The following is a 14,258-nucleotide window of genomic DNA, read 5'->3' on the forward strand; positions in this document are numbered from 1 at the left end:
CAGAAATGGTTCCAGTTTGTTTTGACTCAATAAAAGTTGGATTTGAGTCGTGTGCAGGGATGTGGAGCAGTGTGAATGCAGATCACAGTATGTCAAAAGCTGATGATGAAAGGGTCTTTGGAGGGAGGAGGAAACACAGTTAACACTTTATTTAGATGGGATTATATATTGTCATTGTTGTCACTTGATAGTAGCCTAATTTGGGGGTTGGAGCTTGTGTTAATTAAAACCAAATCAAATAATGGGTTTTTGCTTTATTTATAACTTGTTACAAATCAGTGGTTACTTTAAAACACATACAAGCAAGTAACTCATGTATGATCAATGCGATTATTTCAAATTCTAATAAGAGATTATGAACCGTAATAGGCTTAAAAGCAAGCATGGTGTACAAAAATGCACACAATAATAGAACATCAATAAAAACAGCAACTCTATAGTCTACTTAATGAACTTGACGGAACAACGGCTCCTCCGTAAATTCTGCATTTGCTAACCTTTTTGTTCGTTTATTTACGTCAGAGAGATATTGAATGCTACATATATTTATGTATTGTATAATAATAAGCGTGTTTTATGAGCTCCACAATAATCCTTGGATTGGTTATATATTTTTTCCTACATTGCACAGCTGTCTTTGTTTTGCCCGAGACACATAAATGGGCTATGCTTAATCATTTAATTCAATCAGTTTTATTCAGACCAGGGGTCATTGGTGGAATGAAACTAAGTACACATACTCAAGAACTGTAGCCTATACAAACTGATTTGAGGTACTTGTACTTTACTTGAGTATTTCCATTTATGCAACTTTATGCTTCTACTACATTCCATCATATAGATACATATCATACTTTCTTCTCCACTATTTTTGTCTGACTGCTTTATTTTCAAATAACAGGTTTCCATGCCCTTTCTATTTGGTGGTTGGCATTTTCTCTGATAAACTGAAGGATTAGGTGTTTTTATTTGTGGGTTGAGAAATTTCTTTTACTTCTTTGGGTAAATAAACTTGGAGCTGAACATGCTTAATATAGTATTGTCTTTAAAGGAAGTACTGTAAAATATTAAACTATACGTTTATGGAAGACGAGCTATATGCTGTGTGGTTTTACAATGAACAATATACTTATAATCAATATAAATTGGTGAATTACTTACTCTAAAAAAAACTTATTACGTTCTCCATTCCATCCAAAGTTGAAGGCTATTTAATGATGTGGAACAAAGGGACTCTGTTACGGCTGCTTGTGAGGCTGTAAGGTGATAGTTTATCCAGCTCTTTCTGATTATGTGGAGGGGGGGGGGGGGGGTAATAATATCCAGGCTTTATGAATAACGTCTCAGCATTAGTAATAACAAAAGCACAACTCAAACTGGAGCCTACCTCAGGCCTGCACCAATGAGCGCAGGGCTCGGGCACACCGCGGCCAATGGCTGGTCCCGGGACGGCCGCGCATCGCAGTTTGAAGGGCGGTCCTCACTAGAAAAAGGAAAGTATGGATCACAGAGCAGCGGAGTTTCAACGGGAATGTAGGCATAACTATAGGTAATATTTTAGGAGATTATTAGGAGATGTATTTTGCTGCTCAGTGAACGTGCTGTGTGTTTATATTAAGTCAGCCAACTTGTTTTGGTGTTTTATTTTATTGATCAGTCGGTGGAGTTTATCAATACATTCATGGCTTTGATAGCGGCCGAGCAGGGCTGCAAACTGAACGGCACGTCGGCGATTTACGGCCGAGTTGGACCAAAAAAAGAGTCGTTTCAAGGCAAGGCGGAGGGCTTTAAAACGGGCAAAATGCAGCCCAAAGAGTCGGAGTACTCAACAGATGGTCTGCCCAAAGCCTTCCTGCTCAGCCTGAGGACCCTGTTTGATATATTGGATGATGGTGGCCGGGGCTACGTCCACATCTCCGAGATCGAGAGCCGCTGGCAGGGGGCGGACACCCGAGATCTGCCCGGCGGGGTGCTGGGCTGCCTCAGGAGGGTCACCCCGCCGCATGGCTGCCTCACCTTCGAGCGCTTCGTGGCGGGGCTGCGCTACTCCATGCTCAACCCGGAGCACAGCGCGCACCTCCGGGCCCAGGCAGCCGTGCACCCCCAGAAACAACCCGCCCCGCTGTCCACATGCAGCGTGGGGACGCGGGTCGAGAACAAGGTCCGTCCGCTGGGGCCGAGCAACGTGACCAACACCCTGCAGCACCGGGCGTCCTCCCTGCACAGCCGGGTCAGGGTAGAGGAGGGGCCCGGGTACAGCGCGTGTGGACCGGTGCGGTACGGCGCGGGCTTCGAGAGGTCCGGGCGGAGTTTGGAGCAGAGTTCTGTGGCTCCGGGGGGCGGGGGCTACCGGGCCGACCCGGGACATGCCACCAAACCCACACACCACCAGCAGAGCCGGGTCAGAACCATTGAGTCACTGGCTCTGGAGTCACCGCAGCTCCAAGGACCAAGTAAGTGGTTCCATGAAAACCTATGCAAATTATGAAATATGATGAAGTACAAGAAAAAGTCCTGCACTTAAAATTAAATCCAAGAAGTAGTGGTAAAACTTATTTTAAAAAGTGTATTATTGTTTAGATGCATTTGTGTGTTAGCAAGATTTCAATGTCATAGCTGGTTCAGGTGGACCCAATTTTATTTACCTTTAATACAGTAAATAGCATTGATTTGTATTCAAAGTTATTAAGTGCTTCACAGTAAAAGGAGCTAAATTGAAAATAACAAACAGACAAAAAAACGAAATGAAATGGAAAGAAGTGACGTGAAACAAACATTTATATATGTATATATATAAAAATATATGAGTTTGGAAGCCCAAATGCACATTTCCTTTAGTGTTTGGTGGGTTACAATATGTATGTGTATGTGTGTGTGTGTGTGTGTGTGTGTGTGTGTGTGTGTGTGTGTGTGTGTGTGTGTGTGTGTGTGCGTGTGTGCGTGTGTGTTTAGAACAGTTTACTGAGTTCATGGAGGACTTATGTCACTAAATTAAACCCCTGTCTGTCAAAATCCAGATACAACATCAACACACACTCATAACACTAAATTCAAACTTCATCCGCCAATCAACAGCTCAAGCAAGCTGTTGATGTCATGCAGTTGGATCTACATCTCACTACTTCCCCCCTTTTTTTATTAATGTGTAACCAGGGCTGCAGAGATAGTTTTGTTTTTTTATCTGTTGGTTATTTTTTCTATTAATGTTTAGCTATTGTTTAGCTTTTTTTTTTTAGCACAAATTGTCAGGAAATAGTAAAAACGAAAAAATACCCATAAAAAAAGTCTGAGATAAGGTATTTAAATGGCTTGTTTTGTCTGACAGACTGTCCAAAGGTCAAAGTAATTCAATGAATATGAAATGAAAAAGAAAACCGCACATCTGCATGTGCATCTGCATTTCACTCCCATCACACATTGTGAATTTATAGTTCAACTATTTTTGCTTGTGTCTCAGTTTCAATATGTTACTGACTTAAAACAAAGACAAACCCTCACTTGGACACCAATAACTGTGCATGAGAATGAGTAGAGCTACTGTGTGCCTGAATTCATGAGCGAGCCATTAGATTGCATGCGTAACAGAGTTGATACGGCCTCTGCAGTCTTGCCAGCTTAGATCTCATATTCTAATTAAATTGGATGCAGTGGTCCATGATGTGCACAATGTCTGCAGAGGGCTTGCAGTTGCATGTCAGTGTTTGTCATCCAGAAGGAGCCCTACAAAGGTAAACATGGTAACTTTAAAAAGTAGACTTTTCCTGAATTCTCAATGGGCAGTCAACAAAAGTTATTGTCGGGTTTTGACAACATACTTCTCAGGTATAAGTGTTATGTCACAGCTTAAACAGGCCCTGTTTAAGGGCCTCTGCCGCAATGATGGGTGGCTAGTTGAATAATTGCCGTTATTAACCCCAGGTCAGGTCAGAGGTCGTGTCAGAAATTCCTGCAGACATTTATCTTTCTTGAGGGTTTGACTTGTGGAGGGAGAACAGTTATCCCTGCCATGGCCTCTCTGAGTGTGGAACGGGTGATGGTCAGTTCGTGTTCATTTGTTCAATTTTTTCCCTGTTGAGATGGATGTAGGTTGGAGGAGCTGCTGCTGAGACATTCCCCGTTTGCCTGCTCATTATCTTGTTCATACAGGCTCTCGCTCTCATACAAACTCACTTTTGTTCCTCTTCCTCTCACAATCATACAACAGTTATTTCACATGCTCTCTCTTGTTCACACACACACACACACACACACACACACACACACACACACACACACACACACACACACACACACACACACACACACACACACACACACACACACACACACACACACACACACACACACACACTCAACTAGTCTGTCCGAGTTTGCCTGATCTCTGTACAGCCAGGCTGTCTGGAGCTATAAGAGTGACACACTCGCACACTCTCTCTGTCGAGCCCTCAGGGCTTTCACTGCTCACACCACTTACAGTGGTTTTTCTAGAATAGATAGATTCATAGATGGATAGATACACCATAGGGCCAAAAGTTCACATACTTTTGTGTATTTCTTTGTCTGTCTTTTGTTTGCTAAAATGAAGGGAAATCTTAATGCTAAAATATGCAATGATACAATGACAATGTCCTCGTACACATAGCAGGGTCCATGTAAAGAAGGCTTTCTGAGTTTGGATGAATCCCCCAATATTAGTTGCTCATGTGGCTGAATGGGAGAAAATCCCTGCAACCACCTTCTAAAATCTTGTGGAAAGCTTTTATAAATTCTTGTGGAAAGCTTTTATAAATTCTTGTGGAAAGCTTTTATAAAATCTTGTGGAAAGCTTTTATAAAATCTTGTGGAAAGCTGTTATAGCAGCATATTGATGCACAAAGTTTTGGAATGAGACAGTGTATCCCAAAGAAATCACATGTGGGTAACATTATGTCCACCTACTTTGTTCTGGCGTCCGACAGCAGACCAGCAGTGTCCGTGCTGTAATCTCTCACATTCAGCCAAACCCTGTTGGATTAGACCAGATTACATCAGAAAGGCCAGGGCTCACTGAATCACTGCGGTGGTAAAATCCTGCCCGGCACCCTGGACGTCACCACAAAGTCCCATCACTCTCGCACTTCACCTCATCAGACCCGAACGTCTGTCAGCTGTGGTATGATAGGAAAGGAAAGATGCAGAGATGTAATGAGAGTTTAAGGGGAACTCTGAAAAAGTTCGCTCTTGAGTTTGGAAACAGCAGCTGACAAAACAATTTACACATTATGTTTATTTAGAAGCTGTTTTGGAGCTTTCAATCATATCACATAATCTTCCTTTGCAGATGTGGTTTGCTAAAGTGAAGACAAATTCTGTCTTTTTCTTGATCACAACAAAGCAAACATCCTAACATTATGGCAGCCAAAAAAGTGGTATTACTACCAACTGATAAAAGGACTTCCTATAATTGCAGTAGGTTGCCCTGACTAGTTGAGCTCAGATACTTTAAATATTTCTCTCTGCTCCACTGAACTCATCCTCAGTCAAGTGATTAAAGAAGCAATTGAGTCAAGTTTCCAGACACATTGACAGAGTACAGCTCCCTCCTGTGGTTTACACCGGCCACTCAATGCATCATCGGGCCAATTTTAATGTTCTGTCTGTAGTGTTCTTGGTCTTCCTCAATACTCTCTTTCTGCAGATGTGCCCATTGAAATATAATCTCACATTTTTAGAGAAAAAGGACTTGAAATTTACAAAGAATCCAATACAAATCAGTACACATATTCAAAAAAATGTTTCTGAATGAAATGAAATGAAAATATATTTTTTACCTTCTTTAATAGACGGTTTTCCAAACTATCAGACTCTCCTGGATTACGTTGAATGTAAATCTTGCACACACGCTATTTTTTAAGATGATGCAATTTGAGTTTTTCCCTCTGTCTAAGGGAGAATACATAGTTTTACATATAGTATATGATATAACCATTGGATGAAAACAATGTAAAAAAAACTTTTTATTGCCTGAAAGATTTGAGCGATTCATATTTTCAAATGTTTTCATAAAAACAAGTATGTTTTCCTGTAATGTTATCACAATCATGTTCAGCATGCAACCAGTAAAACTACAGCGATTACAGCGTGAATACCTGACTACAGTGTTGAAGTTGATTTAAAGCTGTGATGTTTCAAATTTCTCTCAGGTGTTGTGAAATCAGGTTTACCAAGATCTCAGAGCGAATCAGCAACAGGGTTTACTGGCGGCTCCAGGCGACATGGGAGGAGTCGGGATGAGCAGAGGCGGCATACCATAACCAACGGAGTGGATTATGGAATGGTTGGTACACACACACACACACACACACACACACACACACACACACACACACACACACACACACACACACACACACACACACACACACACACACACACACACACACACACACACACAGTCTGCATCGTCTTAAAGGTTTTTATAAAAGGACCACGCCTCGGCCATAGTCTCATGTTTCAGTTAGAAACAGTTCTGAATATCAGTAATGTACATGCATACAATTTTTCATTAATAACTGGTTAAACAGTTAACCAGGTCATGGGTCATGGGTCCTCTGTGGATCCACCCAGTTTCTATTTACCTGTGAAGAACCCTGTTAGACAGCCGCACCCACCATTTCAGACCAGCCCTTCAAAAACATATCTCTTCAATTGAAAACCTCTGGTCTTCACATGTATTTTAATATAAAAAGTTACTGCAGCTTGGAAAGTGTCTTTATCTTAAAATACAACATTTAAACGCTGTGTGGTAGCAATCAGAGATTTCTGTTACTCTGCCCACTGAGATCATCATTTCTTTCAACTGAATTAGAATTAACTTGTTCTTCAGTCAAAAAAGGGAGGTGGTGGTTGTTCTGATGCGTTTTGCCAATAGAGTGATTCTAATTGATTAATATTTCAATCATTTTACAAGCAAAAGTGTCTGGTTTCTGCTTCTCAAATGTGAGAATTTGCTGCTTTTATTTGACTTATATGGTGGTTAATTGAATATCTTTGGCAATGGGAATGTTGGTCGGACAAAACGGACAATTTAAATGTCACCTTCGGCTCTGTGAAATTCGGATGGACATTTTTTCTCATTTCATAGACTGGCAGATCAATCAGTTATGAAAATAGTCTTTAATTGCCTAATAGCTTTGCACCAGTTGTTAAAACTGACAAAATGTGTCAACCACTGAATAAAGAAGGCACAACATAACATTAGTTAGTAACTAAGGAAGGGGAGATTTTCATACTTTCAGCTATTTCCTGTTAAACATGACACATTTTAAATGATTTATTTTTTGCTATCTATCATCCTTGTACTGTTATGTTGGGTGAAATATTAGAGGATCAGTAGTTCCAGACCTTCAGAGAGACACGGGTCTGCTTGGAGGTCTAAATCTGTGCTGATTGTCAGTGTGACTGTATATGACGGTGATTGAGACTTTTAAAGGTAAATGTCAGAAGATATTTCATGTGTATGGGAGAGTAAACAAAGTAGAAGCATGAAAATTCCAGGAAAAGGTTTTCTAGTAGCATCTCTCCTCCAGTTCACTCTCCATTGGCCCCCACATTCCCCACCCATCCCTCTCCCCGCTGCCTCCCCCTCACTCTGCCCCTCCCACCCTCCAGTTGGGAGCTCATGCCCTCCCTTCACTCTTCGTCTCTCTCCCTCTGCCTCACCATTTCTCACTCTCTCTCTCGCTCGCCTCCTCTCCCTCTTTTTCTCCCTTATCTGTGTCGCCGTCTCCGTCTCTTTTTCCCCCACTTGGCCTCTGTGTCTGGGGAGGCTGACTGACCGGCTCCCCTCCTTCTCCCTCCCTCCCTCCCTCCCTGCCCCTCTCCTCCTCCCCCTTCCCCTCCTGGCCCTCCCACCCAGGGAGTCGCCTTGGCCCGCTGCTGCCCTGATGGTAGTGAGCCGGGTCGGGCCCAGGGGCCTGATAGAAGTAGAGGACTCGCTCGGCCGGCCCGGCCCGGCCTGGTCAGCTGTGCTGGCTGCCTACACTACCGTCTTCATCCCCCTCAGCAGTAGCATCTACAGCAGCAAGGCCCTGCACTTTTTCCTCTGGGTGAGTAGGACGAGAGGGAGAGAGAGAGCCGGGGAAGGAAAGGGAGAGATGGCTGTAGAGGATATAAAGTTTGTCTTTGAGATGGTTTTGTCATGGGTGCATTCCAAGAATTGAAGATGGCTGTTGAACAGGATAAACTATTTATTTGGGCTAGTTTTAGGGGACTTTTGTGCTCTAACCTGCTGTGGTATTGTTGAGCTTCGAACCAGTGCTGACACCAGTAGCTGATTAGTCGATTGCAAAATTAAATAATAATTAAATAATAATAATAATACATTTTATTTATAGAGCGCTTTTCAGAGTACTCAAAGACGCTTTACAGACATTTAAAATCATAAAAGACGTTTATCAAGCAAAGATGCCAATTGTGTGCTGCTTACGGTTTCTGAAATGTCAGGAGTTACTACTTTTTTATCTTTAATATCATACTCATTGAATATCTTTGACTTGTGAACTGTTGGTTTGACAAAACAAGCAAGAACTTGATCAGCATTTTTTAGTGTTTTTCTAACGATTAATCAAAAAACTAAGACAGATCAATGATATAAAAAAAAAAAAATCCTCTTTCAGGGACTTTGGATCTTGTTGGTAGCTCTAACCTGTTGTGGTATTGTAGAGCTTCGTGTTTTGGAAATGAGTTTGTCTAGTTGATTGACAGAACTTAATTGACATAAGTCAGTAGTAAAGAAGAAATGCAAAAACACCCTGGTTTCCTTTAGCTGCTTTTCTCTCTTTAATATAGAGCTAAATGTAATATATTTGGGATTTATACTGTCAATAATAGTTAATCGAATAATCAGAAAAATAGTGGACCGATGAATCCCTGTAAATAGTTGTTAGTTGCAGCTCTAAACCTCTTTGTTTTGGGAACATTTGGACTTGTATATTGCCACTGATCTGCTGTTATATTGTAGAGCTTCAAGGTTCAGACCAAACTGTGTCATGCTGCTTTGTAGTTGAACCGCCGTTGTGTTCTTCTTTGTGTTTTTAAACTCAACAGCTTGTGCACGTTATTGTGCGTGTGATATTGTGTGTTTTCATGCCTGCTCATTCAACCAGCACACAAACATACATGCACATACTTTCTATACCCTTTCAGCCATTTGGTGTGTATTTCCAATTTTGTTCTCTCTCTTTTTTGAACATTTGGTTTTCCTGCTTGTGGACTATCACACATTCAAGCAGCCTGACACCGGGTCATGCTTCATTCTAGACTCAGACCCCCCTCCTTTTCCCCCAAACCCCCCTTTTCCTGTCTGTGTACTCTAACTTTGGGCCCTTTAGGAAAAAGAGCACAAATATGTTAAACAGCGTTTGATTCTAGACTCTTGAAATCCGTCGTCCTGTTTTAATTTACTCTGGCAACATGCAACGCTGTGTACGAGCACGGCTGTGTTTTAAACGGCGCTGATGAGCGATGATCAGAGGAATGTACTGAGCTACACAGGGGACATGACGGGTGGATAGAAAGATGACACACCAGGTGGCTGAATGCCAGCAATGAGGCCTGGACTGTGGCAGTGTGCTGCATGGACAGCCTGGTCAGCACAACTCAATGCAGCCTTGCTGGAGTGAACACACACACATCTCTCTTTCTCTTTCACACACACTGGGGTGGCCATAGTTGAAGTGCTGTTTACCCCATTCTTAGGTTGCTGCACGGTTGCCATGACGCCGGACTGATTGCTCCTCTAAACTGTGTTCAGGACGGGAGAGAGTCCGGTTCGGCGCCATTGTCTCCGCCAGCACAAAAGAGTTTGTTGCAGATGCCCTCGTGAAAAAAATGTGTTTGTCTATAATGCAGGCTGCTAGCAGCAAAAAATAAACAATTTGATTTAATGTTGGAGTCGAACTGAAAGCTCTCTTAGTGATGGCATGGGGAGTATGCAAAATTAAATGCGTTTTGTCTCTATGTGAGATCTGCACAGAAAGTTTGTTTTTGTCTGTTCCTAATCAGTTTTTTTTCTCTTTCCACTTCCACCCCTTTCCGGTCCCCCTCCGTTTTTTACTTTCCCAACAACACACCCTCCTTTTTAACTTTCAACTCACACAGTTGAAGCAAATGAAAGAGCTGGAGCAGGAGAAGGACTCCCTGCTGGCGGGCCTGGAAGTGGTGGAGCGGGCCCGCGACTGGTACCAGGGCCAAATCCACAATGTCACAGAGAGACAGCGGCAGGTCGGCCAGAGCTCCCACTCCACGGTTAGTTCAAACACAGGTCTAAAACTGTTAAGTGATAAAATACAACCCGCTTTATATATTTTTTTAGCAATATGGATGACTGGAGGACAATAGTAAAAATATCTCGTCATGAAAATATATTTCCAGCATATATAATAAAGATTAAAGCTGTTGAACTTGGTATTTTTTCAAAATAAAACAACATATACCAACTTTTGAACATTAAATATAATCATCTAGAGATTTATAGTTTGACCTAAACATAAACACTAAGTATATGATTTCGGTGCCAGATTCACAGAATGAAAAATTTAACTAATTGTCTTATTATTTCAGATTTTTCTTATTCATGTTCAGTAGTCAAACAGGGTAAAATACCTTGTAGTAGAAGAAGAGGCAGACATTTTTCTTCCCTCAGTAGCTTCAGTATATTTTATGTTTTTGCTTCCATAATATACTGGCAGTTGCATAAGAATATGTTCTCAAGTATTGAAAAAATAGTATCCTGCTTATTGACTACTTTAATCAACTTACTTTTAGCATAGTTTGTTTGTGGTTAGGTTAGCCATCATCCATCCAATTCGCATAATTTTTAAGACCTTTTGCTACTTTCTTGAATTTAATTTGAATTATCTTATATGTTCTCGCCTCTCAGGATTTTTTCACAGAAGCCAATCAGAGTCGCATGAATGTTCTAATACCCAAATTGCAAGAAGTCAACCGCTGCCTTAATGATCTAATTTCCTGCTCTGGGATGGTGAGTGTTGCCGGACCCGTTGACTTTTGCATTGTTATGTTCTTTTTCTAGAATTTCTAAATTTCTTGCAATCTAAATATAATGTATGAATTATCATATAGATGGACATATGCATATGGGAGTTTTTATTGATGTTTCAATACTTGGTAACTATACAATGTTTGATTAAATTGGATGTTGGAGGGCTAGTGACCAGATAATATCAATTTCTGCTCCACAAGAAGCTTGACTCATTATGGAATAAACAATCATCAAATGTTAAAAATGCCACCAAAAAGGAACACCAGTATCCTCACGTTTTAAGTAATTCTATTAGATATCAAGGGATACACATGAATGGAAGCTTTATCAGATGGCCTATCCAAATCGTTTTATTGCTAATCAGTCCCACTGTGACTAAGTGTAGCCATAGAGCTGCTAACATGGCTGTAGACAATGACATTTGTTTTGCTGACATTACTTAGCAATAAACAAAACACTTGTATTTTGGGTAATGTGTGTGAACGGTGTAAATATTCAAACTCCAAATATTGTTCCGGGAAATTCCTGCCTGTTGCGTTTACCAGACAAATTATGACACTTTCACTTTAAGACTGGTCCATATTTGTTTTCCAGCAGTCATTTCCTTCCAGCTCTGCTCAGACAGCAGCAAACCCCCAGCCTCCGGGTCCGGCTCCTCCACAGGCCATCCAGAGGCTGAAGGACCAGAACCGACTTCTCACACAGGTTCGACACAGTCTACATTATTAAAAGACAGAAATCACTTATAGTTTCCAGTCAGTACTGCCGTTTTCACGTCGCTCACTTGATTTATTTTCCTTCTTCTCGTGAAGGAGGTGACCGAGAGGAGCGAGCGGATCGCCCAGCTGGAGCAGGAGAAGTCAGCATTGATAAAACAGCTATTTGAGGCTCGAGCTCGCGGTGCGCAAGACACCAGCACCATGGACTCCACCTTCATCTGAAAACAATTACACTCCACCCAACACTTTCCGATGTTAGCGACACGTTTTCAGCTGGGAATCATCATGAAGCTGGTCTGGAGCAAACTTTTATAAGACTATAAGCTGACTGTTGTTTACCAACACTTAGAGCACCTTTTAGCCATGACACCCTCGACTGCAGCATGTGACCACTCCACCCCAAACTAAACCACGCACTACCTAGATATGACTTGACCCGAGAGTCTCTTTCTTGCTGCTTTTTACGTTTCCTGCACAAACACTCCAACTAAGCTAAAAAGGCAGGGTCTCATGAGATCCCATCACTCCAATTCTTGCAGGATTACAGCATCTGCAAGATCTCCACTCCCAATCCCAAAAGACTTCTGCTGTTGAAAGGCAACATAAAAAACATGAACTTTAATTTAGTGGGGGATCGGTTTCTGTTGGAATAAAATGCCATATTCTCACAGTTTAATATGAAAACAAACCATCAGCTGCATCTGCTTGCTGTGACCTATCAATTACATTTTTTCTTTTAGTTTGGTACTTTGAGCTTAATGATAATAAGATACACTTTTCCTTTTGTCATTCAGTATTTCCTTCCTTTTAATGTACATTAATAATATGTTTACTTGAAATTAGCTTTCTGGGTTTTAGAGTGTTTCATTTTAAATGATAAGAGACTAGAATTACTGAAAAGGAACAGTTTTTTTTTTTTTTTATTACGGTAGCATGTTTATTGTTTAAACCTTTTAGGAATTTTAGATTTTTTTTCTTTAAGGTTGAAAAAAAAAGAGATGGGAGGACAGCCTAAGAGCTGTAGAGGCAGAGAAGGACGAGAGAAGTTTGGAAGTTTGCACGTAGAAGAGAGCTGAAGAGGACAAACAGAAGACGGTGAATGTGTCGGAGTTCGAGCTCCTTGGTTGGGAGATCTTCTGATGTCACGTCAGAAAAGAAAAGAAAATCACTTTGGCTATCTAATGCTATATCCCCTAATTGTGTTTACAGTGTATTCTTTGCATGGGTCGTATTTTCAGCCCCGAGATATTAATCTTCTGAAGAGATTTTCTGTTTGAAACCTGGAGATTAGCACAAATGTAAAAAAAAATATTTTGTCCTCTTTACCCGGATCAGCCTGGAAACAGTTGGCTTTAGACTAAAACTGTAAAAACACACAGCCATCCACAAAGTTTACAAGATAATTATTTAGTTAGTGGGTGGCGGTAGAATATAAAAAAACATTGTAGTTTTATAATGGATCTGTATGGTACTGCTGGGATGTCTGCACATAACATTTTGTTGATGTCTGTTTCCCACTTGTTTGGTTGTATGTTTCTTGCTGCTCAAACTACATTATGTGTGAGTGAAACTCTTTTCCTTCTGCTTTCTATTGAGAGTACTCAAATTCAGAAAAAATGTAAAATAATAAATACATTCTGATATATTCTGTGGCTCCTTGCTATGTGTTTTCCTCACTATCAAAAAGGTTCCAATAGTCTAAACACTTATATCTAAGTATTAAATGATTGATTTAAAATAATTTTAAACCAACAGAACACATTCAAAAACGCATCAAATTTACATTACTAAAATTATTACAACTTTATTTTCACGCTTTAAGGTGTCATATTTGTTGTCCTATAAGATAATCCTTTCTTAGTCCCGCAGAGGGGAAATTTGCATGTTTTTTATTTTGCATTTTGCTATGTGAAGATGGCAACCTTTTCTAAATGACAATTTATTCTAACCTTGAGGCTTATTTTAAAAACAATAAAGAAATAGAGAAGCTTCTTTTCTTCAGGGTCTTTTACAGGTTTTTGCACAGATGTTGAGGTCAATGATACATCGGTTTGGATAAAAGGTTCTGAACATTAAAGTAGATAATAACCTTAACTGAGCCACTCTAACCATCTTCAGCACTGGGTTTACTTCTCCTTTACTGCTTCCACATTTTGAATTGCATGAGTGATCGCAGGAAGTGTTTGTTAATTTAACACACACTTTGTGTCTAAATTTGGATTTAAAAGAAGAAAAACTCCTGCTAAAGCATTAGTGAATTACCAGCAGGGTCTGTTCTGCTTAGCGCTGTTTGGATTTCCTGTCATGAATGAAGGAAATGTCCCCTGATAGTGAGAATGATCTGATGAAATTAATGCACCACATTTCCACTTCCCCCTCTGATGTGATTAGCTCAGCTCGGTTTTTAATGAGGAGTCTAACTGGAGACCTGCACAGTTGGTGCAGTGGTTAAAGATGGATGCTGCTGAAAACTCACAGAACTGCGTAGTGGCTGT

The 14,258-nt window shown here is 40.8% G+C and overlaps 1 protein-coding gene across 2 annotated transcripts; it reads left to right on the forward strand.

The window, feature by feature from the left end:
• Positions 1–1,532: 1,532 nt before the first annotated feature.
• On the forward strand, positions 1,533–13,351 carry sapcd2 (suppressor APC domain containing 2). Of its 2 annotated transcripts, none has more exons than XM_054612773.1 (6): positions 1,533–2,453; positions 6,183–6,316; positions 10,141–10,287; positions 10,922–11,023; positions 11,639–11,749; positions 11,857–13,351. In XM_054612773.1, exons 1-6 carry the CDS (start codon positions 1,682–1,684, stop codon positions 11,983–11,985), a joined length of 1,395 nt encoding a protein of 464 aa, XP_054468748.1. In that variant the 5' UTR covers positions 1,533–1,681; the 3' UTR covers positions 11,986–13,351. The 2 variants fall into 2 exon arrangements, with proteins under 2 accessions (XP_054468748.1, XP_054468749.1); XM_054612774.1 differs by having other exon boundaries at positions 11,642–11,749.
• The last annotated feature ends 907 nt before the right edge of the window (positions 13,352–14,258 follow it).

The sequence above is a fragment of the Anoplopoma fimbria genome, chromosome 14, assembly GCF_027596085.1.
Source record: "Anoplopoma fimbria isolate UVic2021 breed Golden Eagle Sablefish chromosome 14, Afim_UVic_2022, whole genome shotgun sequence".
Lineage (NCBI taxonomy): Eukaryota > Metazoa > Chordata > Actinopteri > Perciformes > Anoplopomatidae > Anoplopoma > Anoplopoma fimbria.

Coding starts and splice junctions, on each gene's coding strand:
- sapcd2 (XM_054612773.1), top strand. CDS start 1,682: ATGGCTTTGATAGCGGCCGAGCAGGGCTGCAAACTGAACGGCACGTCG. Junction 2,454..6,182: donor ACCGCAGCTCCAAGGACCAA/GTAAGTGGTTCC, acceptor AATTTCTCTCAG/GTGTTGTGAAATCAGGTTTA. Junction 10,288..10,921: donor GCCAGAGCTCCCACTCCACG/GTTAGTTCAAAC, acceptor CTCGCCTCTCAG/GATTTTTTCACAGAAGCCAA.